Source organism: Gavia stellata, chromosome 4 (assembly GCF_030936135.1).
Source record: "Gavia stellata isolate bGavSte3 chromosome 4, bGavSte3.hap2, whole genome shotgun sequence".
Taxonomy (NCBI): domain Eukaryota; kingdom Metazoa; phylum Chordata; class Aves; order Gaviiformes; family Gaviidae; genus Gavia; species Gavia stellata.
The window spans coordinates 75,356,011-75,380,393 of NC_082597.1; the positions used below are offsets into that span (position 1 = coordinate 75,356,011).

The 24,383-nt window shown below is 40.5% G+C and overlaps 1 protein-coding gene across 1 annotated transcript in view; it reads left to right on the forward strand.

Moving 5' to 3' along the window:
• IRAG2 (inositol 1,4,5-triphosphate receptor associated 2) overlaps positions 1-24,383 on the forward strand; it is a 39,161-nt gene that overhangs the window by 5,181 nt on the left and 9,597 nt on the right. The window contains exons 7-26 of the mRNA XM_059817040.1: positions 86-203; positions 1,564-1,614; positions 2,788-2,865; positions 3,418-3,474; positions 5,576-5,635; positions 5,744-5,808; positions 5,890-5,986; positions 7,590-7,703; positions 7,934-8,035; positions 11,419-11,582; positions 13,193-13,307; positions 13,758-13,920; positions 16,153-16,214; positions 17,136-17,201; positions 18,171-18,279; positions 19,441-19,588; positions 20,373-20,454; positions 23,920-23,966; positions 24,050-24,114; positions 24,241-24,357. Coding sequence (XP_059673023.1) covers positions 86-203; positions 1,564-1,614; positions 2,788-2,865; positions 3,418-3,474; positions 5,576-5,635; positions 5,744-5,808; positions 5,890-5,986; positions 7,590-7,703; positions 7,934-8,035; positions 11,419-11,582; positions 13,193-13,307; positions 13,758-13,920; positions 16,153-16,214; positions 17,136-17,201; positions 18,171-18,279; positions 19,441-19,588; positions 20,373-20,454; positions 23,920-23,966; positions 24,050-24,114; positions 24,241-24,357 — 1,880 coding nt within the window. The remainder of the gene's footprint in view (positions 1-85; positions 204-1,563; positions 1,615-2,787; positions 2,866-3,417; positions 3,475-5,575; positions 5,636-5,743; positions 5,809-5,889; positions 5,987-7,589; positions 7,704-7,933; positions 8,036-11,418; positions 11,583-13,192; positions 13,308-13,757; positions 13,921-16,152; positions 16,215-17,135; positions 17,202-18,170; positions 18,280-19,440; positions 19,589-20,372; positions 20,455-23,919; positions 23,967-24,049; positions 24,115-24,240; positions 24,358-24,383) is intronic.

Genomic DNA, 24,383 nt, shown 5'->3' on the forward strand with positions numbered 1-24,383 from the left:
TAAAAATACTATTGGTCATTAGATAGGCTTGAAATACCAACAGTAACTCACCAAATTTTCTCTGGATTTTCTTCCCCCCACGCAGCATCCAGCATTCTGTGCTGAAAGCCAAATCACTGGAAGAAGAACTAGAAGAAGCAAAAAGCAACCTGAACCTGTCAGAAGAGAAGAGACAGCAGATTCTCTGCCAGAATAAACAGCTAGTAGGTGCTCTTATTTCTTAGCTTACATTGTACAATGTCTCATACCTTGGTATAACAATGGCATGACAGCTCAGACTGTAAAAATCAGCAGTATGACCTTCTCTGTGTCAGTAGGTACTGAGGCTTTTCGAGGATGTTTGAAATGCGATTTATTAGTATTATGAAAACACTGGAGTTTTTGCAAGGAAGTTTCTTTGACTTGTCAGTTACAATCAAGAAAATTAAAAGGGCCAGTCTCGCATATAATTGTGCTTAAAGATAACAGCTCTCATGCTGCCATCGTTGAGCTCTGTCTGTTTTGAAATTGGTGATATTCTGCCAGAAATTCATGTGACTTCTCTAGAACCAGCAGGGACAGGACACTTGGTTTGGATGTCCACACAAGAGTCATTTTCCAAAACACCCTTAGGTTATTGTCGATGTCCATATTGGCTAGCAGGTATGACAAGGGCCTATCAGAAACCTGTACATTCTGGACTGACAGCTGGCAGCCAGGCAGCACACCTTGGTGTGTCTCAAAGGGCACGAGCTGCCTACATGAGAGCATCTCAGTTGCAGCCCAGGTGTCTGAGTAGCAAAACCTGTGTGACTGTAAGAGGTGTAAAGCAGCCTGCTAACAAGGCTGATGTGGCTGCAGCTTTAGCAGGTGTTGCCAGACACCAGCGCGTAGGCTCTTGAGAGAACATATGTTTGTGTTGTTGCCATACGTGTTGTTCACACTACAGTGGCATCTCTGCATCTTACGATGTGGGCGTAGCTGTAAGTTGGTGTTCCATAGCTCTGTGCACTGCTGATGGTGGGTATTTAGAAATCAAAAAAAGTCTTCCATGCCAAGCAAGAACACAAGATTTTTTTGGTGCTATCCTGCTGCAGTGTGTGTATGTTTTGTTTTCCTTTAATTTGAGGTTACGTGCACAACTCACCTTGTGAGAAGGAGGTGGGATGGGAAAGACAAATATTATTAGAAGTTTTGTAGTTGTGCTTTTAAGTCCCTTAGTTACTGTTCGCCGTGCAATGGAGGCACTGAGTGGGATACTACTAGCTTTCTTTGTGTTTGATAGGAAAAAAAAAAGTAGTGTGGCACATAGGCTTTCCAGATTTGTCTTAACTCAAGCATGAACACAACTTGCCTTGCTCACTCAGTCCTTGAATACCTCCTTCCTGTCATCTAGTGGTGTGAGTTTTTACTCTGGTTTAAAAAGCAAAGGAATGCAACACCATAGCTTTGTATTGGGCTCTGAGTGTGTTTGGTCTGTTGCTTTTTAGTTTAGCTTGGCTTTGAATGTTGAACTTGACATGCTAAAAACAACTATTTTGTTTTTCTCTCTCTCTTTCTTTTCTTTTAAATAAACCTGATCAGGAAAAAGAAAATCAGTCTCTCATCATCCAAATTACTTCTCTCCAGGAAGAGGTAAAGTAAATCATGACTTTGCAAGTACATGTTCTTGTCTAGCTAAAAGCTCACCATTAACAAATGAAATGTTTGTCAGACTTGGAAGCCTGACATACTAATTAGTTATTAAAATATCTTACATTTTACAAGGATGACTTATCATAAAACTTTATATCTTGAAGTTGCACTGTGCTTCAGACTTTCCATTTGCTGGGTAAGTAAGGATACGAGGTTGGAAAGTATGGGAGACAGTATGGGAGACAAACAGCTTTTTTTCCCTCTTTTTCAAAGCTTTATAGACAAATTCTAAATATTTCTAATTAACAGAGCTATAAATATACTAAATCTATATTGAAATAATCTCCCTCTAACACTTTTTATTTCCTATCCACTTCTGTTTCCCTCCTTTAAGATCCAAAGGAGGAGCCCTGTATAGAGCTGTAACTCCAAAACAATGCAGTGGCTGGGGGCTCCCCTCACAGATGGATCCATTGACACTGGCCAAGGACCTGCAGGAGACTTGTAGGGAATATACTGCTAATGAAGCTATACCTGTAGGCTTTCTTTTTCTTTTTTTTTTTTTTTGTTCAGAGGAGAGCTATTCATTCGTACTTTCTTCTATTTATTTCATTAAAGTAAATATTTTATAAACCAGTTATTATTAGGTGATAAAATGTTTTAATACATGCTTACAGCCTGTATTTTAGACTATTTAGGATGAAACAGAGAAACAGGTTAAATCATACATAGTAAAGAAAAGAAGCACCTCAGATTCGGGAATCTATTAGCTATTATAACAACATGGTAGTCATTGTTCTTTGCATGTTTACCATGTGCAAGATTAGTCTTTCCAAAAAGCTCATAAGTGCAAATAATTATTAAACTGCATCTTTCCAAAAATAATTCTCGTGCTGCAGGCCTGAAAGTTTTGAGGTTTTTTTAGCTTTCTAGGTCTGGTAGTACTTATAAATCATGTTTTGAGGTTTTCTCTTCAAACAGTGCTCTGGAGAAATGGGGGGAAAAAGGAGCAGAAACAGTTTCGGTGGGGCAAGCACATGCAACTTACGTGCATAAATTCTGGCAGTGCTTTAGAGTAGGCAGTAGCTTGGGGGTGGAGATGTCATTTTGCCTAGTTTCTTCAAGGAGAAGCTGTCAATCCAGCTGTGTCTAAACGCTCTGTGTCTTGTTCAGAACATTAGGAATAGCATGGACACCGATGGACTTCAAAAGAAGATTTTGGAGCTGTCTAAAAATGCAGCAGAGCTTCAAGTAAGCATTTCAACTCTAGGAGGAACAAAAAGGCAGCCTATAGTTTACTTGGGTCTAGTGAGGGGAATTTCTACCTCTGGAAGGTAGACAGCCCTGAACCTGTCTGTGTTAAGAACTTCAGTGCAATCATAGCTTGGACAGGGCGACAGCTTTGACTGAGAAAGTTGCTGTCTGGAGGCTAACAACTCGGCTAATATAAGCAATCCACAGTTTCATTCATGCCTCAGAGTTCAACTTTTAGGAAGCCTTTTCCACACTATTTGAGAAAATATATTAGAAAGTCATGCTTTGGCTGATGTTGCTGAAACTATTAGCCTGGACAGACAAGAGGAAACGAAGGTGACTGAAAGCTGAGAACGCTTTCACTTTTAACAGGGTGCAAGATTTGAACTTTGAAATATACCATGCAAGGTATTCAAAGAAGGATTTGATTTTTCTAAGCAAGGAATGTTGATACCCTTTTTCCCTTCCAAGTAGAAGATAGGAACAGACTTATTTCTATCATAGTGCATACTGATGACTGGAATTATTTTTGATCTTTTCATTCTTTAGATCCAAGCACATATCTATGAGAGCACAGTGGTGAATAAAGAGGCAAGCTTGATCCAGGTTAGTTGCTTTTACTTCATTACTGTCTTGACTGAAAATACTGACTATGGGATGATTTGTATAAAGGCAAGGCAATAGTCTTCACTGTGGCACTTCTATTTCTACTGTTCTCACACTACAGAATCTGATGCTATAAATGGCTTCAAAGTAGGCGAGATCTGCTTTAGGACCTGGTTATGAGTCAGCACAATTAAAGGTTTCAGGATTTTGCTTTTATTTTAAAAAAGAAAAAAAATCACAACCTATTAAAACAAACTTACAAACTTCAGAAAAACGTACAGAAACTTCTGCAGGTACATTCTTCTACCAACTGTTGAAGGAAGTAGCCTTTAGAAGATCCTTGCCTTCATGTCTTTTACTTAAATTGCTTAATTTTTGTGTCAAATTAGAAATGGTGATTCAGAGCCCAATGGAAAAGCAAATTTGCCCTTTCTCATTACTGAGGTGTAATTATCTAGGTTTTGCTGAAGAGTGAACATTTCTGATGTTGTTTTTAAACTTGTGTATTGTACTAGAAAACAGAGAGACGTAACACACAGAAGGGTGTTGGCATTCACTGGATTAATGAATTATGCAAATAGCCTTCTAGGCTAATGGAGTTTCTATTTAGCAGAACATGATCTAAATCAGCTGATGAAATATTTGACTATTAGGCTGTCTGCAAAAATGAGTGCAGCTGAATTCAAATAGTGACAAGAGAGAATCTAACTTCAACGTGATCCAGCTGATAATTTTGTAGTTGAGTGTTTTTTTAAGTGTTGTGGGGGTTTTTTTGCCAGAAGCAGCTTAAGGACACAAATTAATTACCTTTTTTATTTTTAAATAGCTGTCGCTTTCTCCTTCTTGAACGATTAAAAGCTTTTGTGGCCTCTGTAGTATCCTTTTATTTTAAAAAGGCTTTTTTAGTCTATTGACTAAATGGGAATTTTGCAAACAAACTGCGAGATTGCATGTTCTTGTAGATAAAGGTGACTGGTTTGTATAATCGTGAGGAAACTGGTGTGGAAACTGACTTTGGCATTAGGGTCTGTGGGATAAGGGTTTACCTGTAAGCTAAAAAACCCCCTCTCATAGCTCTTTATCTAAAGGTAGATTGGATAGGATTGAATGTCACTGAAAATTATTATAACCACCTTTCTCTTCTGGGCCTGTAGAAGGTATGTGAAGATAGAAAACACTTTATTTTTTTCCTTTTTTTGATTGTGTTTCGTTTTTTTTAAAAAAAAAAAAAACCTTCAGCACCATACATCAGTTGTCTCTGCCAAGGTTGGAAACCTGTTTCTATAACTTCACTTCTCCTGCTTAGCTTGCTGTGTATTTCATCTCTTTCAAAAACCTCAACTATTTTTAAAGAGGAAGAGTAGGAAGAAGTCATAAAAAGGGTGAGAGTACCAGAGCTCCTACCTGAAGTTCCTTTTTTCTCTAAGAAATGCTCTGCTTATCTGTGCAGTGTTTTCTATTGTAATGACATAACATGACTGAAGCCCATTGCTAGTTTGTGATGCTAAGAAAGCTACTACTTCTACTAACTCACTCCTCAGTCTTACCATGAGGGTTGATATGTTCTTTATCAACCCTTCCATTAGGCAGTGTTTAATCTGCAGAGTGCTATGCTATATGCCTTTAATCGTGAAAACTAATTACAGTAAACTCAGAACATTGCAACTTGTTTTAAGGGACAGTTGGGGTTAAAACTCATGCCAGGCATAATATAGTCCAGGTTTTCAGCTAAAACTAGAGTGCTTCTGTCTAGTTTAATCTGCTACTGCTGGTACAGAAACCAGGTAAGTAACAAACTACAACACAGCACCTGGAAAGAGTTGTTCTGTCTCCTTAATTTCAGGAGTTACATAGAAAAGGTCTTCTGAGTGCTTTTTGTTAGCCAATATGCAAGGTATTCTTTTAAATTTGCAACTATTTTTGTATGTAATTAGGTTGTTGCTCAAACCTAAATCATATAGCTTACTGCTGTAATGTAGGATTTGAGTACAGTGTTAGTTTGGTTATAAAGCATCATAGCCGTAAATATTACAAAATCACTTCAATGTGCTAGTTGTCGGGTTGTGTACTTCAAAGGTTCTTTTCTCCACAATGTCTGCAGAAGGAGCAGGACATCAAAGAACTGAAGTTAACCATTGTGGAGTGCTCCTCAATAATAGAGGTATGGGACAGAGTTCAGTTTTTGACTATATGAGTGGAAAGCATGTATATACTATGCTTATTCTGCATGACAAACTAACACTCTAACCAGGTCTGATGTATATTTTAGACTTTGCGGACAGAAAAAAATAAGCTACTGGAGAACATGCAACACATGCAGCAAGAGCTGTTCTCGTGAGTATTGTGAACAAGTCTGAGGAAATACAGTTCATCAAAAGTCAAAAAGGGCTGATACATTTTTTTTCCTTCTTTTAGAAATGGGTTGAGTTTCCCATTGTGTAAATTTAACAGTACTATTCCTGAAAGGACGAATTCACTGCACTGTGAACTGGAACTTGCTCAGTCTTCTGAGGTACGAATCAAATCTTTATTGAATCTCATTCCAGTTGTCTTGCATTACTAAAGGAAGAACAAAGCTCATTCTCTGTAAATCATTAGATAACCCTGGAATTCAGAGCCATTAATCTTAGCACGCAAGCATAGAATGTGAAGGTTACAATATTATCCCAAGTACATTGGAGAAAGTCCAAAGAAAAGTAAACAAAACACTTAGATCTAGAAAATAAGACCTACAAAGTAAATCTGGAAGAGCTAGGGTCATGCATTTAGCTGGCAGAAGAACAGACTGATGGGAGAAGATATAAGTTTTCAACCATATAAAGGCTATTATGCAGAAGAAAGTAACAGTCTGTTTCTTCTTGTACTGCCTACACCAGACACAAACAATGTTTTTTCAGTTGCGGGAGGGGAGGCTTCTTTTTTTCTTTGAAGTCTAATGTAGTGAAAAAGAAAATTAAGCATTAGAGTAAGCATCTTGATAAGGTTGTGGAGTCCTCATCTAGCTTATTCTTTAGAAACTCTGATAAGCATCTGTCTCTAGGTACCATTCCCTTGCCCCTCAGCAGGTATAATGGAGACTGATCTTTAGAAGTCCTGTCCCACTCTTTTTTTCTTAGGCTCAGGACAGGAGAAGTGTCCTTCTGATGAGTCTGGCACAGGCTGATAAAATCTTAGTACTGCAGTTGAGCCTGTTGGTTTGGAGTTGTAGTGTTCCCCTTATCCTCTGCAGAGCACCCAGCAGGTGGTTTGGTGACTCTTGGGAACTACGCTTTTGACCAGACACACTTCACATAACACTGGAAGTTTTGGCTCTAATTTACTGTTATCGAAGCTTTCCAGTACTCCAATGGAGAACTACTTAAAAAGAAAAAAAAAAAATAAAAAAAAATTTACATATACATTTTGGTTTTGGTTCAGATTCTTATCTGAGCTGTTCTGTGCCCATTTTCCTAAAGACATTCCATAGAGTCCCATCCTTCCTTACAGTGCTGTCTTCCCTTCAGGTGCAAGCTGTGCAGCAGAGCTGATAACAAATACATGGTATTGCAGTGATTTTTTCTTGTAAGACTTCACTGTGCTGCTACTTGCTTTTGTATGTGGTGCATTTGCAAAGAGTTAGCATTTGCAACAGAAAAAAATCTACTAATGGACTAAAACTACAGGCCCAGAAATGGGAGGTATACTTGACTAGGCAGCTCTGTTTCAAAAGTAACTTATTGTCCCCTATTGCAGCTCCCCACAGCCACAGTGAGTTACCTCTCAAATGCTGTAATGAGATACAATTCCACCAAATCACCTGTAAAGCAAGTAAAGACTCTGCTTATTCATCACTTGGTAAAGACTCTTCTGAATAAAGATAACTAATTATTGACTTTCTCTTGTCTACTCCTGACATGAAAATGTACGTTGGATCACTCAGCAGCTTGGCTGGCTTGCTTTTTTTTTAAATCCCCATGATGTCTTTGAAAAGCTTTTACAAGCTTCAACTTTCGGTAGCTCTGACCTTCTGGTAAATATGATGCAGGGATACTTCAGAAAAGTCTAAATGTCACTGATGCTGGTTTGTAATAAGGAGATGTCAAAATAAGCTAGCTGGCTCTTCCATCTCTTCAAAGATTACCAAGATTGAATGGACGTCCCTGGATGAAACACTGGACCGTGAAGTGCTGTTTTTACTTCAGGGACCTGAATACGCGGGAGAAAAATTTCAGACTATCATGCAAAACCTGGTCAGTGGTAGAGCTTATGTGAACAAGGATGTGGTCTTCTATCAGCCTTTTAATTAGGATTTCTTCGAGCATTGATAATCAGATCATGTTTACTCCTTTTGAAAAAATAAGAATAGCTTCTTTGAGGGTGGAGGGGGACATACTTACTCTAACAATATCACTTGGCACCTACTCTAACCCTGTAACTGGTTGTTTGTTTTGATGGGTTTTTCGGTTTTTTTCTTTTTCAGCAAGAGGAAGCCTCTGAAGCAGAGGAGCTTGTCATGACTTCTTTACAATGGGTAAAAGATCCTGATGTGAACATGCAACAGGCTTGGGAAAGAAAACTTGTGGTAAGTAACTTTCTCTGAAGCTATTTTATGAAATGGTGGGGCTGTGCAAAAACTTAAGGTGGATATCTTACCACTGCATGCTGTGTATATTAATTACTTGAAATCATGGTAGTCCATTTGGGGGGTCAGAGGTGGCTGTAGTGAAAGAAATATCTTTTGTAACCTTTTTTTCTGAGGAGGAAGGGGATGATTGCATTTCACTTAAATGCTGTGTTTTTCCTGACTTGTCTTGTGCAAGAGCTCACTTTGTTAAAACTGTGCTTGAAGGAAAGGTTAGATGAAGCAAGTCAATTTGAAGAGGAAAATTATGTCAGATGACAACACTATATTGTGTGAGCTATGAAGCTTTTCTGCCCACTGCATGTTTCTGTGTGCATCAAGCACCCATTTTCCCCTGTGCTCTGAATCTGACTACAGTAGTGGCTAGTTTCACCATCAAGAGGAGGAGGGAGGTGGCTTTATAACCAGATTTCCCAATAAAAACCTTCATAGGGTTTGCTTACTTTTGAAAGGCAAAGAGTTCTGCTTTTGCTGGACACGGTCCACAGGAAAAGTTTCTACAAAAACGTATTTTACAACTTAATCTTGCATAATGTATTTTCACTATTCCTCATACCTTTTGTGAGGCTTGAAATTAAAGGCTTTTGCTCAAGATAACTGGCAAAAATAATTTCCCCGTGTGGTAGCAGCAATATGTGGACACAGCTGAACTCTCTTGCTCTTGTTCCCTCTTCCCCTCCCATGTAACAGCAGTTTCTGAAATTTTTATCTTACTGGATGTAGCTTTTTCCTCTAACCTGCTCCTTCTTACTAATCTGTTGTTAGGAACCCTGTTACAGAAAACTGCACCCAACTGTATATTAATGCTGTCTTTTGGCTCCTTAATAGATGCAGAAACCTCAATTCATCCACCTTGGGTAATAGCAGGTGGCACCACAGTAGTGCTGCTTAAGCTGTTAGTTTTTAAGCAGAAAGCTACCCTTCTTTTCCTCTAGTGCTGCAAAATTTTGTAGCTGGCCCTCTTAATCTTTCCTGGGCAGGTGGGAGCAATCACTGGAGCCATCCAGTCCTGCAGCCAGCTTTTTTAGTTTCTTCTTTTTTATGTAAATCCTGAAAGCTTCCCTTGGAGAAGGTGCAAGTCTCTCAGTCTCTTCACCCTGGGGTGACTTTAGGTAGACTCTAGGAAACTGCTGGCTTGTGCATTGCTGTAACTTTTTGATCTTGACTAAAAACTTCCTCTTTTCCAGCTGTGACAGCTTTGAAGATGCTTGTTAACTTACCTTTCATGTTGGGATCGTATTCCTGTTAAACATGTGACGCTAAAAACTTTTGGTGTGGGTGTTGGAGTTGATTGTGGCAAATTAATCCTATTCTGACTCTTAGAGAGTGATGTATTTGGGAACTAAGCTAACAGAGGATCAGGGAAGAACAAGATTCTTAAAAAGTAAAGGTCCCGTCCTTCTGGGACCCGTGTGGATGGGAAGTGACTTCATGTCAAATGTACCAATTCACCTAGCTAGAACAAGCCAGATATGTGGGAAATATGGTATATGGAGCTGAACAACAGTAAATAAAAAAAAAAAAATTTCAAAGTAACTTCTTCCACCCCCAGAGAAAGCTTTTGTAGATAAATGAATTAAATCTTGGACCATGCACTATCACTTGAAGCCTAAACACTTCCCCACCATTTCCTGCGAAATATATTATGCACATGTTTTGCTGAGGTTTAGTGTTTTAAAGTATATTATACATAAAGTAAATTTTAAGTGTGCTTGTATTTTTGTATGTATATACATATATTTAAGCGTATATAGATGGTGACAGTAAAAACTTTTTCACTTTTCTGCTGGAAGATAAGACTGTGGCACATGAGCCCTGATAAGCCTATACCGCTTCTATGTCAAAACCATGCTACTTCTAAGAGCAAGTGTTGCCTGTTCCTTGGCTGAGAAACTGATCTTCAGGATGTGGGCATTTCACATGGTCACATCCCATGTCATCCCAGTAAACCTATCCAGAAAAACTGCTCAGGCTCTCTTTTGTAGTATGATACTTGATGTGCTACACTTTTTTTATTTGAAGATCATGAATAACATCAGACTCTAACTGGCAAGTAGGTAACGTTGCCGTATTTGTAGGATTGATGTTTTCCCCTTTGGACTAATGTAAAATCCCAGAAATATGAACCTCATTCTTATCTGACCTCCGTTTGACTCTCATTAAGCATTCTTTAAAAGCTGAGGAATCTATTTTGTATGTTCAGTTGAACAAGGTCAGAGAAAGAGGACTGGATTCTTCCTTCTTGGTACTTTATACTGCAAGTCACTGTTCAGAGAAATACAGAGGATGCAATGTCACTTAACACTTAGTTTTTACCATCTTCCCCTTTTTCTTCCTACAAATCAGAGGTGAAACTGAAAGCCTTTGTCACAGGGGTCATCCCTTGGACAGATTTCATCTGCTAGGCATGTATGACAAACTGAAATATGGATTTATTGGTTTGGGTTTTTTTGTTTTGCTGTAATACAAACTCCAGTTGGTGCCAACAGACTTAGTTGTAGTTTGAAGAAAGGGTCAGAGAAGTCTAAATTATAAATTTTGGTGCTTCTTGTAAGATGGTCGTTATTAAAACTTCCCCTTATGAAATATGTGTTTTGTTGCTGTACCTAGGTATCTTGTGATGCAGGTTTTCTGGGGTAAGTTGTAAAGACTACCTCATGCACCATGTAATCTTCTGCCACACTTACCATAAATACTTGCAAACTGTGTATTTCTTTTATAAGGGATAAAGAGGAAGAGGACTATCTGTGTACCCTAGATCTGCTCAGAAAGAAAGGCTGAGTGTGGCTTTTGACTTAGAAGTAACCTTTTGAAAAAAGTGGGAGCCATTTGTCAAATTGAACTTGCATACGGAAGGCTTATGTTTTCTTTTGCAAACTGTTATGTATTGCTCCATCTTAAAAAAGTCTTAAAGTACTAACACTTGGCAGGAGTCTAGCCAGTCTGTCCCCATGTCCTGTCAGATTCAAGAGTTAAAAGGCACAGGTTTGAAGTTTAGGTAGCTTCGTTAACCTGTTAAACTACACAAAATGCTGTTTTGTACAAAACAAACACCCATTTCTCGTTTATGATCTCTTCCTTATTAAACAGTATTTTTCCTCACTTTTTTCTCTCTCTGCCCTTCCCCAACCAGATGCTGTGTGAGTAGATTACAGAATATTGTCAATCATCCACCTTTATTGCTGATAGTGTTGGATGCAGGTGATGATACTAAATGGTGGAGCAGGGAAATCAATTCTCATCATGCCAATTGGGGCTCTGGTTCACTCTCTGGCTCTGCTCCTCATCTAACTACATGGCAACTCAGTTTCAAAATTCCACAGGTTCTCAAGCAAGAACTAGGAGAAAAAAGACACCTTTGGATCCAGAAACTTCATCTCTTGCAAAAATACAAAGAATCCTTAGATAAGGATTTTATTCGAATGGCAGGCAATCTGAGGAGAACCAAGACAGAGCAACTTCACCTAAGGAAAGAGCTCTCTGCCAGGTACCCCTTCAAAGCATGTGTGTCTCTTTGGTTGGTTGTGGGTTTTTTTGTTTGGTGTTTTTTGTTGTTTGGTGAGGGTTTTTTTGGGTTGGGTTTCTTGTCTTGTGGAGCAAAGTTTACTGAATTCTGAAGACTTTTTTCCACAGAGGAAATTATCTGCTGTTTTGGAGAGTGGATTTAGTTTTAGCATAACATTACTCTGTGTGGGAGTTAAGGTTTGTGTATGAAGTAACATACAGTCTTGGAGATGTCTTTGAAAACACCAGGGAGACCACAGACTGAGCAGTTAAAGTAAGAGGGCACTGCCTATCTAACAGGTGCAACCATTAAATAAACTGCTGGTTTTGTGTGAAGCAGAAGACCTGTAAAATACATGCCTGCAGGTATTATTGCTTTGGGAGACAATTGCTAGCCCCAGGCAATAGAATGTCTCAGTTTTTCAAGGGTTTAGCTTCAATGGGTTATCTCATTAAATATGAAAATGTAACTTTAAATTTTAGTTTATTGGCACATGGTTCCTTCTGTGAGTTTTGACATTACAAATATGGCAGCAAAAGGCAGCAGGTGGAAACCTCTGCCTGTCCACCCTTCCTCCTTTCCTCAGACATTCAGAAAAGTAGCTAGTCAAGTCTTTTTTTCCAGAACAACTAATCTGAATTTGTTGTCTTTGTGGAACCCAGGCTTACTCACAGTGTCAGCCTTCTGCTATCCTACGCTAAATGTAAATTTTTGCATGTATGCCTTTACCTGGTTTTGGGGTGTAAGCAGCTTCCTAGGGCTTTGCATCCCTGAGAGCTAATGCAGAGCAGTCATACTTCACTTTTGCCTGACTTCTCTTTCACTTAACATTGTTAATGTAGACCTCCCACATGCTCTCCCTTCACTCAGAAAAGAGCTGATAAAAATACTGATGGCTTGGCTTCTTAAAGCTGCCTCTCTATCAAAATTGTTTCTGGTGGTAGCAACAAGAAAAAATATCTGAAGGTGAGTTAGAGAAGAAATGGGCAAAGGGTTTCTATAGTGGAAAAGAAGGGGTTCCTTGAAAGCCATCGTCTTTAGCACTGGTTCTGACAGAATCTGCTTGCTGTCAAGTGACATACCCTCTGAAACACTGGGAAATTAACCTGATGAAGCTGTGTATCTGCAGTAATAGCTCCAGAGTACCTTTTCTAGAATGATTGACTCTATATCCGATTACTGTTTCTTCCAAACCATGAGACAATGCATTCTTTTGACCAAATTGCAAAAGTTGGCCCCACTAAGATCTTGCTCTTGGAGAGTTCTCTGGATATTTCACAAGCTTCCACTATGGTACCTAGCTGGCTGGGGTTGGCACAGCCATTGCACTATTCAGCTGGGGAGAAACCAGGGAAAACCTCCATCCCCTTCCTAATTCTGGAGCTGCTGTAGAAAAGCCTTGTCTGCCTACTGAGTTGAATTGTGTTTAGCAAGAACGAAGTCCCTGGTGATGGATCCTGGGGAGCTGCAAAATGTAACAGCTGAATCTGGTTCTTGATGCCTGTCTCAACAGCTAGTGTGTGTCATCTCCCAGGCATGCCTGCACTAAAATGTCAGTAACGGATTGTGGTTTGTGCTCTCTCACCCTGCAGGCAACGTGAGATAGAAACTGTCAAACAGTTACAAGAAGAAACTGCTGGCCAGGCAGAAGCCCTTGGCTTAGAGCTGCAAAAAGCTACAAAGCAGCTTGAGGATGCTAGCAAACAGGTAAGGAACAGTCTAGTTCCTTCTACACAAAAAACAAGCAAGCAGATGCAAAAGGCTACGTACAACGCATCGCTGCTCTTGGGAAAGGAAATTGCATGTGCAGAATGGAGTGCCTCATTACAAAAGTGGAACCAGCAGAGGAAGTAAAATTTGAGGGGGTGGTGACAACAGTTTGCTGATGAAAGAGGCAGCATTGCATATTTGTGGTGGCTTTAAAAAAAAAAGAAAAGAAGAAAAAAAAACACAAAAAAACCCCCCAAAAATAGCTCCCATACACAGTCCACCCCAATGTAGAAATGCAGAAGTTCAGAGGGAGCTTTATCACTTCCTGAGAAAGAACAGATGCAGTTTGGTTTCATTTACATGAACTGTAGAGTCTCCTTGTGTTAGCCAGGCTGCTTTATGTTTTTTCTTTCCCTTCTTTTTTCTTAAATATTGTTTTGTGCTTAGGCAGAGGATCAAGTTAAAGCCTTTTACTCTGCTTGTGAGGAAGCCGCATCCTTGAAATGGAAGCTAGAGGAAGCCATTTCTGAGCAGCAAAAACTCAAGGATGTGAATGCAGCTTTAACAAGTACTTGCCAGTTGCTTCAAGAAAAGGTGGAAGACCAGAAAAGTGAGTAACTACTGGCAGTGTGCCAGCATTCACTCTTGCATGGGCAAATCCTTTATGGTTTAGTTTACGGCAAGGGGGAATAGGACTGACCTGCAGGTAAGCCGGTAAAATGCTCTGTGGAGGTGTGGGGGTTTCTTTTCCCTTCTTTCTATTTTTCATTCTCCTTAAGAGATCTGCAACCATGGCATCTAGGCTGAGAATCAGGCGGGATCCTGATGAGCGGGTATTGGGCAGGACCAAAGCTGCAGAACCTCCTAACAAAATCTCCAGTCCTAGGAGGAAGGGTTAGTAACTCCATGGGTGGCACTGGCACTCCTTTACCAAAGGTGCTGTTCCCACACCTGAATAGCCCACCTTATTCCTAACAGAGTCATCCCTCTTTCTTAAGCTTCCTGTACCAAAAAGACCTGGGTTTTATGTTCTGCATTCTGCTTGTATTTGCTTTGCATTTCTTAATAACTGCATGGTACTAGGCTGTTCTTTTTAGTAGAAAGCAATTGTATCATTGCATCATACACATGCAACTTCTGCCACGGAACTATGGAAACTTCATACTACCTATTGCTCACTTGCTAACATTAACACCTCAAAAGCTTGGGTAATTAAAGAATGCAGTGGTTTGATTCCAGCACATGTGGCTTTTTCTTTCCAAATTCTGGAGTGCATGTCACTTGTAGGAAAAAAAATGTTGCTTGACTTAAGCCTGCTGAACATTTAGCCTCAGGCATTCATTTCCCAGGGCAATGTGACTGATGCTCAACGCGTATGTGCGTTGTAAACAACTTTATGTGAAACTACAATTTGTCTTGTAGGAAAAATTACATGGGACCCTATGTCTTAGCTCTAAGGCACAACTGTTATGCACTGATGTGGCAGAAGGAGCTCCAGACTGTGCTTGCTGACTTCTGACCAATATTTTGGCATTGTTCACGTGTGTGTGTGTGCTCATGTTGCTTTCATGCTTACTACTTCCTTCAAACTGTGGGGTTGGTTTTTTAGTGAGAGGCATAACAATGGAAATAGCATGTCATTTCCCAGCTCTGAATAGACAAAGCTCTTCCGCAAAGTGAGTTAGAGTAAACGAAAAGAGAGAGAACCTCAGACATGTGGAAAAGACTGGTGCCACTGTGACTCAAAAACCCCAAAACAAACAAACAAACAAAAAAAAACAACCAAAAACCCAACCAAACAAACCCCCAGAAAACACCACCACCCTGGAAATGGCTGAGACTTTGGCTTATATGACTCCAGGTAGTTTGCAGAAATCTCTTTCTTGTAGATAAAAAGAAATAAACTGCTAAATGTGTACAGAAGTTGCAAGGTGTTATGAAGAACGGGACTAACAAACAAGGATGGGAGTGGGGGAGGACAATACGTTATATTGGTTCCTGCAGAAAATCAGGCAGGTCTAGTGCCCCTTCTGACTGAAGAGCTGGGTTGTAGTCTCTTCCCCACCTACCTACCCACTCCATTCCCCTATTTCCCCCCAAACCGCATGAAATGAGGGAACCTGTTGGCCAAGGAAGCTACTTCAACCTAAGTCAGCCTGGCACAGCTCCTATGTTTCAGATGTCCAATCATGCCTTGCCACTAATTGCTACAGCCCTCATCCAGTGAAAAAGCTGAATGAGCTACTGAGACCTGCCTTCAATTTTTGCCTGGGCACTAAGGTGATGGTGCTAATGAACTCTCCCCTCTCCTTCCCTGCCCCCCCCCCCCCCCCCCCCCATTATTAGCTGTGGTATAAAAGCTATTATAGACTTATATCAAGGTAGAAGTCACCAGAGAGGCAGGCCCTGGCTTTACCAAACTTGAACAAAGAATGTTTCTAAGTATAATGTAAAGCCCATTGACTTTAAAACTTCTGTACAGGATGTCAAATTGGAAGGACAAATGCTTCTCTTCCAACAAGTTGTAATGGAGTCATCCATTTCTACAGGGAACCGTGGCACCTTAATGCTGATGATGTGGGCAAACATTCCCCCCCTTTATAGCAAGGGGAAATGTAACCACAGGGAAGAAAAAGTACCCAGTGTTTTCTGGAACTTGCAAAACAAAATGCACTTTTAAAATTCTCCTTCCCGTGAAAAACTGTTGTAGGTATAACAAGACTAAAGCAAAGTGCAGTGGGTTTGTGATAGGCAGTAGTCAGGTTTAAAGACACTATGATATCTGACTGCTTGTTATCAAATTGTAAGGAACCCTGTAAGACTTGTAAATGTCTCTTCATAGCAACTGTTAATACACTAAGATGGGAACTGCTTCAAAGGCGACTCTGTGAATTGCTGTGTCAGGTATGATGCTTGTCTGGTGGGAGAAGAAAAGATAGGCTTGCACAGGAGGTGCTCTGGTGGAAGTAATTTAGTAGCATCTGTTTTTTTCATTTCTAACATGTACACAACTGTGGAGGCAGTAAACTGCGTGACCTGATCTGCACATCATTATTTTCCTTCTTCAGCCTTCTGGAAAAAATGGGCTAGAACTTACAGGTGTGGTGTTGGTCTTCACTGTAAACAACTGCTGGTGATCATATCAAATGGGGCTGAGGGAAGCTTTCCCTGATGCATTGATGTGATTTGTCCCCCACAATCAGCCCTCTCTTTGGCAGATAGTCTTGAAAACAAACATTTAAAATCTTGTGTAACAAAATATTTCTCAGTACCCAGGCATTGGAATAGGCAGTGAAACAGTTATTACCTTTGTACCCCTCTGTGGAAATATGTTGGAAATTATATAGCTCTGGAGTACTTTGCTTTGAATAAAAATACTTTCTTCAAGTTTGGAAGGGGGTGGAGGGGGAGATATTGTGGGAGGACTTTTTTCCCAACCAGCTCTAGTAAGGAACGCTATAACTCAGGGTCTGAACAGTCTGGATTTAGCATAGAATAACAAGGTATTGATAAAGACAAACAGAAGATCCTAAAATGTATCCTAGGCTGTAACACAGGCATCAGAGGAGTAGAATCAAAACTGTGGACTAGTTGCGTGTGAATAAAACTTGTATTTGTGCATAAAGGTCTGCAGAATTAAGGGCTGAAAGTAGCAAGGAGAAACAACTGCGTAGTTTTCCCGATAGCTGAAAATAGTTCAATTAGATAAAATTCAATTTTGTTCATAATCAGTAGTAGTGTTCCTTTTTTTTACCTTTTTTACTTTTTTTTTTTTTTTTTGTCTTCTACATCTGCCTGCCTTAAACTATTTCTCAATTGCAACAGTGCTATGCAGAATTAGAATCTAACTACAGTCTGCTGCCCACATCAGCTGAGCCGGTAAAAGGGAAGGTAAGTGTATTTGCTATGACCATTGCAGAGCCTGTTAAAATGTGACACTAATTCTGTTTGTTCTCATTTTTTTCATGACCTGAAAGAAATAAATAACTTTTCTTGTGACGAACTTTGCCGAGTTAGAGTCAATACAAATAATTTGAGATATGTACTTTTATATATATATATATACATGCATGCACATGTACACACACATACAAAAGTATATTCAAAACGTTATTGCAAAAGCAGTTTCCTATTGCTTCTGAACAGTCACTGTTACAAAACACAGGCACTTGATAAATTGTATTTTGATAAGGGTCAGAGGCTGAAGATGAGACTACATCTTCAAATTTCTTTTCCATTTTTGATCACTTACACAGCTGCATTTGACCTAATGTTGCTTAAGTGTTGCTTCAGAAGTTTCCTCTAGCCATCCTCAGATGACACCTCTTCAGCAATAAACAGCAAGCAAGTGGTGTGCATTCAGGGGCAGGGGATGGTGGGGACAGTGCTTTGCCTCCATGCAGCCCAGCTGGAGCTGCCCTCCTGCTGAGAGAAACCTGTCCTGTGTAGCAGGTGCTGGACACTGGATGAATGTTCTTCTCAGTCTGTTGGGGGGGGGGGGGGGCAGCAGCAGTTTTTGTTTGTTTTTCACAGGGTTTGGTTGGTTTTCGGGTTGGGATTTGTTGTTTTTTCCTCTCTCCTGTCCTGCTCATCTTGCCTGCTTTTGTAGTATCTAGTTCCAGACCAAGCTTGAACCAACACATCTGTTGCAAATGTAATGGTGAATTATTCTATCTCTTCCTGTGTCTGTTCTGCCCATTAAGGATGCGAGCTTTTCTAGGCAAAAAAGCAACAGATGATGTATCTGTATAACTGTTAGTATTACATTATGCAGATGCAACTGCATGTGTGGGGAGGGTTGGTGGCATTAATGTACTCAACGTGATTGAACAACAGCAGCAGTTTCTATTTTTCAATTAGCAGTTCTATTGCTCTAAACGACTGTGGAGCAAAGGACCCACCTCGTGCACTGAAATTCCCAGGACACTGCCCTCAGATATTCCATACTGGCATAGTACGCCTCTGCTAGGTAAGACCTGGTGGTGTTGGATGTTTTTCTGTCTTTCCCCTAAAATATAGGAAGAGTTGATAGGTCGTAGAGAACAATATCACTGGTGCTAAACATGCTGATAGAGTGTGGAAAACCTATTGTTGGCTTTAGCCTACTTTTGTATATAATCCAGGAGGCTGAACCATGTTTCTAATGCTTGCAATTAAAGGCCTGAGAAGGTGGCTGCCTGTCAACCTAACAGGAGTCCCCAAAAGCTTAAGGAATGGTATAAATCATACATCCAAGTATAGTCCTGACAAGATGCTTGCCAGTCTGGGTTGAGAGGGCTTGAGTTATATTCATCTCATTCACCCTATTGACTGGCACAGGCTGAGATAGCAAGCGATGTCCTGCTACTTTGCTACTGAGCTGAGGTCAGTGCTGATTTAAAAACTTTAATGGGTACCATAGCCACTGAGAATCAAATAATTGTATCTGTTGATTTTTTCCTGCATTCATAAGCTGTTCATACTTCCCTGCACCTCTCAAGCCTTACAAATGTTAAAAGCAACCACTGACACATATGCATTGCAGGGCCACAGAACTGCAGAGTGCATTTGGGATTTTATAGACAAAGCATTTCTTCCAGAGTAAGCCAGTACAACAGTGTCTATTCTCACACAAACTATAAAATACTCAAATGTAATTCTACGCCATACTGGGGGAAATGGAAGAAGATTTTGCTTGACTGCACATGCTCCTTATAAGAGCACTGTTGCTCTGAAAGGGCTGTTTCAGTGGCCCAACTTAAAATATTGCTGTAATACCACGATCCAGCCACAAATAAGGCAGCTATTCTTGGCTTGCACCAATCAAACATTGACACAAAAAGGAAGATCTATTTCCCAGCCCTCTCTAACACACAAAACAATTCACTACAACAAAGCTGTCCTATGTGGAAGTTTCTGTAACCTGACTGATGGAAAATTCCCATCCCCAGGTGCTGCAGACTCTCCATCTACAAAATATGTTAAGGCCATGTAACCTAACCCTTTCATACCAAGATGGAAGCTGCCTTATTATAAATCTGTATTTGATTGGTCTGCTTCTTGATTATTTTAGACTTTGTCAAAAATTAACATGTGACTAACTGCAACTTTGCCAATGACCACCACTATTCACACTTGTCTCTCTTAACAGATGCTCTGACCTTGGAAACCTCATGCCCAAATAACTCTTCTGTGCACAGCTGGAATCGGCCTTGTGGACAGAGCTCTGGCAGCTGCACGCTTGAAAGCTGCGACCTGGGACATGTGTCTACTCCAGATGTGATGTCAGTGGGGTGCAAGTAAGGTGGTAGGATAACCTCTTCGGTGTGAAGTATGGAAAAGTCCATGGAATCTAGCAGGTTCCAAGGGAAAGCTATATCCCCAGCACATGCTGAATTCAACAGCAGGGTATCTCTTACAGGAAATGCTGGACACGAGGTGGTCAGCTAATTCACAAAAGTAATATTAAAACTTTTTACTGAAACTGTTGGTATGACCACTAGCCAAATACAGTGATGTTGTTTCCATTTCACACTGGAGAACTGAGGCATGATGTAGGCATTCTTGTGTCTATTTTCAGTATTTAACTTGCAACTGACACTCCTGTTTAGGAGCCAAAATCCTACTGGCTTTGGGAGTCACTTTTTTTTTTTTGCAGTTTAGAGCAGGAGTTCTGAGGTCTTTGCTTACCAAGCTGCCTCCTTAGATCTTTAAAATTGAGATTGAACTACTTAAGGTTATGAAAGCTAGCTAACTATCGGTGAATATTTTAAAAGATAAGGGTGTTCCTGAAGATGCAGAGGCAGGCAGTCTGCAGCAAAAGACTCAGCAGCTCTTGAAGCTTTTGCCACTGGTTTTCTGTAGAATTGTGCAGTGTGGAGGAGGTTGGGAGAAGGGACTGGTGGTGGTTCTTGCTGTTCGGGGGAGGAGGGATTGATGTTAGTGATGAATTTGTCTTTCTCTGAGAGACCAGCTGTCTGACTATACAGATAGTGGTGACTTCAGTTGTTATGTGCTTAAGGAAAATGGCCAATATATCTCACTGTTGTTTGGGCAATATGCAAATAAAATGTGTATTGCCAGGTGGAAAATATGCTCTGCTGGTAACTATACTGATGTAGACCTTCCTGTTTCCATTACAATGATGGACTCTTCACTTACTGAGGTGAGTGCTGTCTCTGATGCCCAAGAGGTGGTTTTGAATGGGTTCAAGTGTTTAGTGCCTTTCTCATATCTAGATCTAGATTGAGCAGCTATAAATCAGTCCTGCTCCAAGGTGAATGGAGCTGGCATCAGTCAGCAGGGTACTGTGACGTCTTGTTCTCTGTGGGGTAGTCCCTTCTATTTGGGCACACTTCTGGAATACTGTAGTTACAGACCCAAATGTCTTGATGTTCACGTGCATCTAGGTCATGCTTCTAGCTGGGGAGTATTTTAAATGTGGTTTCAAGGCTTGAGACAGTGCTGTTTCTGCAGTAATACTCAGTTCTGCCAGGGAAGTCTGAGTGATTTCACTCTCACCTGCAAGAAGCCACAGGATGATTTAGTTGTGAATGCTGCCTTTCTCTGCGCTTTCCCCCACAGCTACGATGTAACAGCTGAGAAACGACATCTTTGCTGTATGAAAACTTTCCTTCAGCTGGTGTGCTCAGATATTCCTTCACTGTTTTATTGAATCCTGCATCTACAGCTTGAGCTGTCAGTTGGCTTTCTTGTGGCAACAGCAAGATGAGCTGCAGCTCAGCACACCTAGTTGTGCTCTGTGCTCAGTGCCACAATACTCACTATTGAAATCTAGACCTCAGCCCTGCCACGCAGGGCTTCTAACTAGCTTTGCAAGCTCCATTATTGGTGTTGGTGGTGATGATGGAAGCATACTTGTCAGTGGTTTCTGTGAACCTGGAAATAACCTTTGCAAGACTAGTGAGCAGGGAACCCCAGCTGGTGTGTGATAACTGCAAGTGCAGCAGTGGTCCAGTTGTAGCGGCAAATAAAGGCAGAAAGTGCAGTGAGGGTAAAAAGTAAGAGTGATGGGGACTGCCTTTGGTTTCAGCACACTGCTTGGTTGGGGTAAAGCAGGTGAGGAACTCCTAGCTTGTGCTGCTACTACTTAAGCTACATTAAAGCAGATAATCTCAAGGGCTCTTGCTTTATCTAGTCCTTCTGGAAAGTCATAGCCTTGCAAAGTTGTTTGAAATGCCTGTGCTTCATTGCTCTGGAGCTTTCTGTAACTCTAGCTGGGCTCAGAGATGTCATTTTCCATTTTTGCTTTTTTTAAAAAAAATTTTTCCATGTGAATATTCTAGAGGGGGAAAATTAAAGTGTTAAAGCTTGTCCCAGAGAAAAGGCAAACAGGCTGTGTCCAGTATCTGTTCTAAAAACTGTGACGTGCAGCAAAATTTGAATATCCTTGTTTAATAGGAAAAGACTCCCTAGGTTTTTTTTATTATTGCACTGTGGTTGCAGATGTGTTTGAGCAGATCGAGCCCTTCAACACGTAAGTAACTCAAATTATTTTGTCAAAGCATTGTCACTGCAGGAGTTTAGGGGCTATTTATTAAAGGAGCTCTTGTGAGAGCCAGATGAAGCCTGGGCTTTTTATACTTGTTTTGCTTTATAAATGTGGAAGTCATATCAGTCTAAAAAACAGATGATAGGCCTTCTAAATCTTAATGCTTGTTTGGGAGGAGTTATACTAGACTGTGGCAAGAACGTGTCTGTTGTGATAGAGAATCCTTGGATTATTGTGCTAATTGAAGGAATGGAGGGGGGGGGAGTGATTAGGATTGTCCTGCAGGATCTTCTTTGACACAATCCTTTTATTAGGAAGAAGAACTATTCTCTAATGCCCTGTGCAAACAGATTTTATTAGGAAATCTAGAATGCGGGGTTTTGTTGTTGTTGCTATTTCTCTTTGAGTGTACCCTGTAGAATCCATGGGAGCTCACAATCCTAATAGTCAGTATGGCGTTTTAAAAACTGAATTGAGGATTTTCCTTCATTGCAAAGAGAAACCACTGACTATGTGATTACCTGGGGAGGGAGAGGGCATGTAGAATAACGTATTTCTTTAGTCAGAGCCAGGTAATGCAAGGGGTTTTTTGTTTGTGTGGGGTGTGTGCATGTTTGTTTTGAAAGCCCTTTAGATTTCTTTTCATTCCAACATGCTGTTCATTTTCACCTTCTCTTTCCCCAATACTCTTGTAGACCTAACGGCCTGAACAAAAAAAAAATGCAGTGCTGTACTTCCTTAAGCTTAATAGAGAATTCAAATAAGAATAAAAATAGCCTGGATTTGCATTAGAGGAAGCATCCGGCTGGCTGGGGCAAGGCTCTGCGAGTGCGGTCGAGCTCTGATGAGTGGAGGGGAGAGAGAAGGCACTTACTGATGCTGGGAGCAGTTGGTTGCTCTCAGAAGTGGCCGAGGGCTTTGGTCATCTCCTTTTCAACTTTGCTGTGTTTCCTGGGTCCTCTGAGGATATTTGAGGGGGAAGGAAAGATATCAGAACATAGATGACTGCTTGCTGATAGGGTTTTTCTGTTGTGTTCCCCTCACTTCAATAGTGCTCTTGGACACTTGATATGTAGGGAGCTACCCAGAGCTGGTTAGCCTCATACCTTCTGTGCTTGGAGATAGGCTTGGGGGTTTTTCTATTCAGCACTCCTTTTCAGCAGTGGGTGGAGTTCATCACAAATCATTACCGACTTAACCCTTCAAACCTCTGTTTCACCCTGTATTTTCACCCATAGAGACCAATCTATCAATTGAGTAAGCAAGCTGGAGTTAACCCCTCTTCCTCATTTCACCCTGGATATCCAGGGTGAAAATGAGGAAGAGGGATATTTCCAATTCAGTATCTCCCTTGCCATATTAAAAGACTTAAGAACATGTTGTTTTTGTCTGTGATGTGATAAAACTTGGGTCCAGAACTGCACTATAGCTGCTAAAGGAACATGAGCAAAACTACATACCAGCCTTTAACTGCTGAATTCCTCTCTGCTGTTTGCATACAAAGGAGGAGGCCTGAAGCGTTTTGAACTGGTTTGGTAATTGTTATATATAATATTGAAAACCAGTGTCATTCAAAGACATATGCTAAAACATACAACGCAACATGCAAGTTTTCTGTGTTCTGAATCGTCTGCTCGGTTGAGCTGTTAATAGTAACACTTTCTTTTACCTAAATGAGTCCGACATCTATAGCTGAGTGAAGCTCTGTGCACCTCACTTGTGGGGTTTGAGGTCAAGACCTTGAAAAGGGATATATCTTGATGCACAGCATTGAAATAGAACAGTGGTATGGTAACATGTACATTGGTCATTTGAAAATGTGCGTTAGGAGCAAAACATGAAGTCAGGAACCAAAAAACATATCTAAGTATGATATTCCTGAGATAATATTTCTGCAGAAACATAGTTATCACTCCTAATGATGATAACATGCTAAGCTGCATACTGTATGTATGGGTGACTTTAGACTAGCAGATAAATCTGCATGCGCTTACTATCTAGTTCTTTGCTGCTGAAATAATTTGGGCACAGCTGGGGGAATTATTAAAACTTTGACATACAAATTTTCTACTCACATGGCAACTCTTTCCCTGATACTAATTCTCACTTTCCATTAAGGTTGACTGTGCAGAGCCAACACTGCCAGCCAGTCTGATCCCATCCAGGTCAGATTTTGTGCAAGCTTTTAAAAGCCTTTATCAAGGTGGTATAATATGGATGAGTATCTGAAAGAATTTTGTTTTGGCAGTGATCACTTAACTTCACCCCAAGAAGTTCTTACAGTCTCTTTGGAAAGCACTGCACCAGGAACAGGTAAGCCCTTAATTTGGGGCACAGATGTGTGAACTTTTTGCACTGAAAGTCTTGGAAATGGATATGCTCAAGTCTGCACATTTACTGAACAGTAAGAGCTCTGTTTCTTGTTGCCTGATATTATAGGCTGCCTTGTTATGGAGGAAAAATCACCCAAGTGCTCACATGAAAAACGGGAAGATGTGCCAACTTCCACAGCAATGGAGAAAAACAACAATAAGGATCTGGCTGGTCCTGTATCAGGTACAGTAACAACTGCAGCACACGGG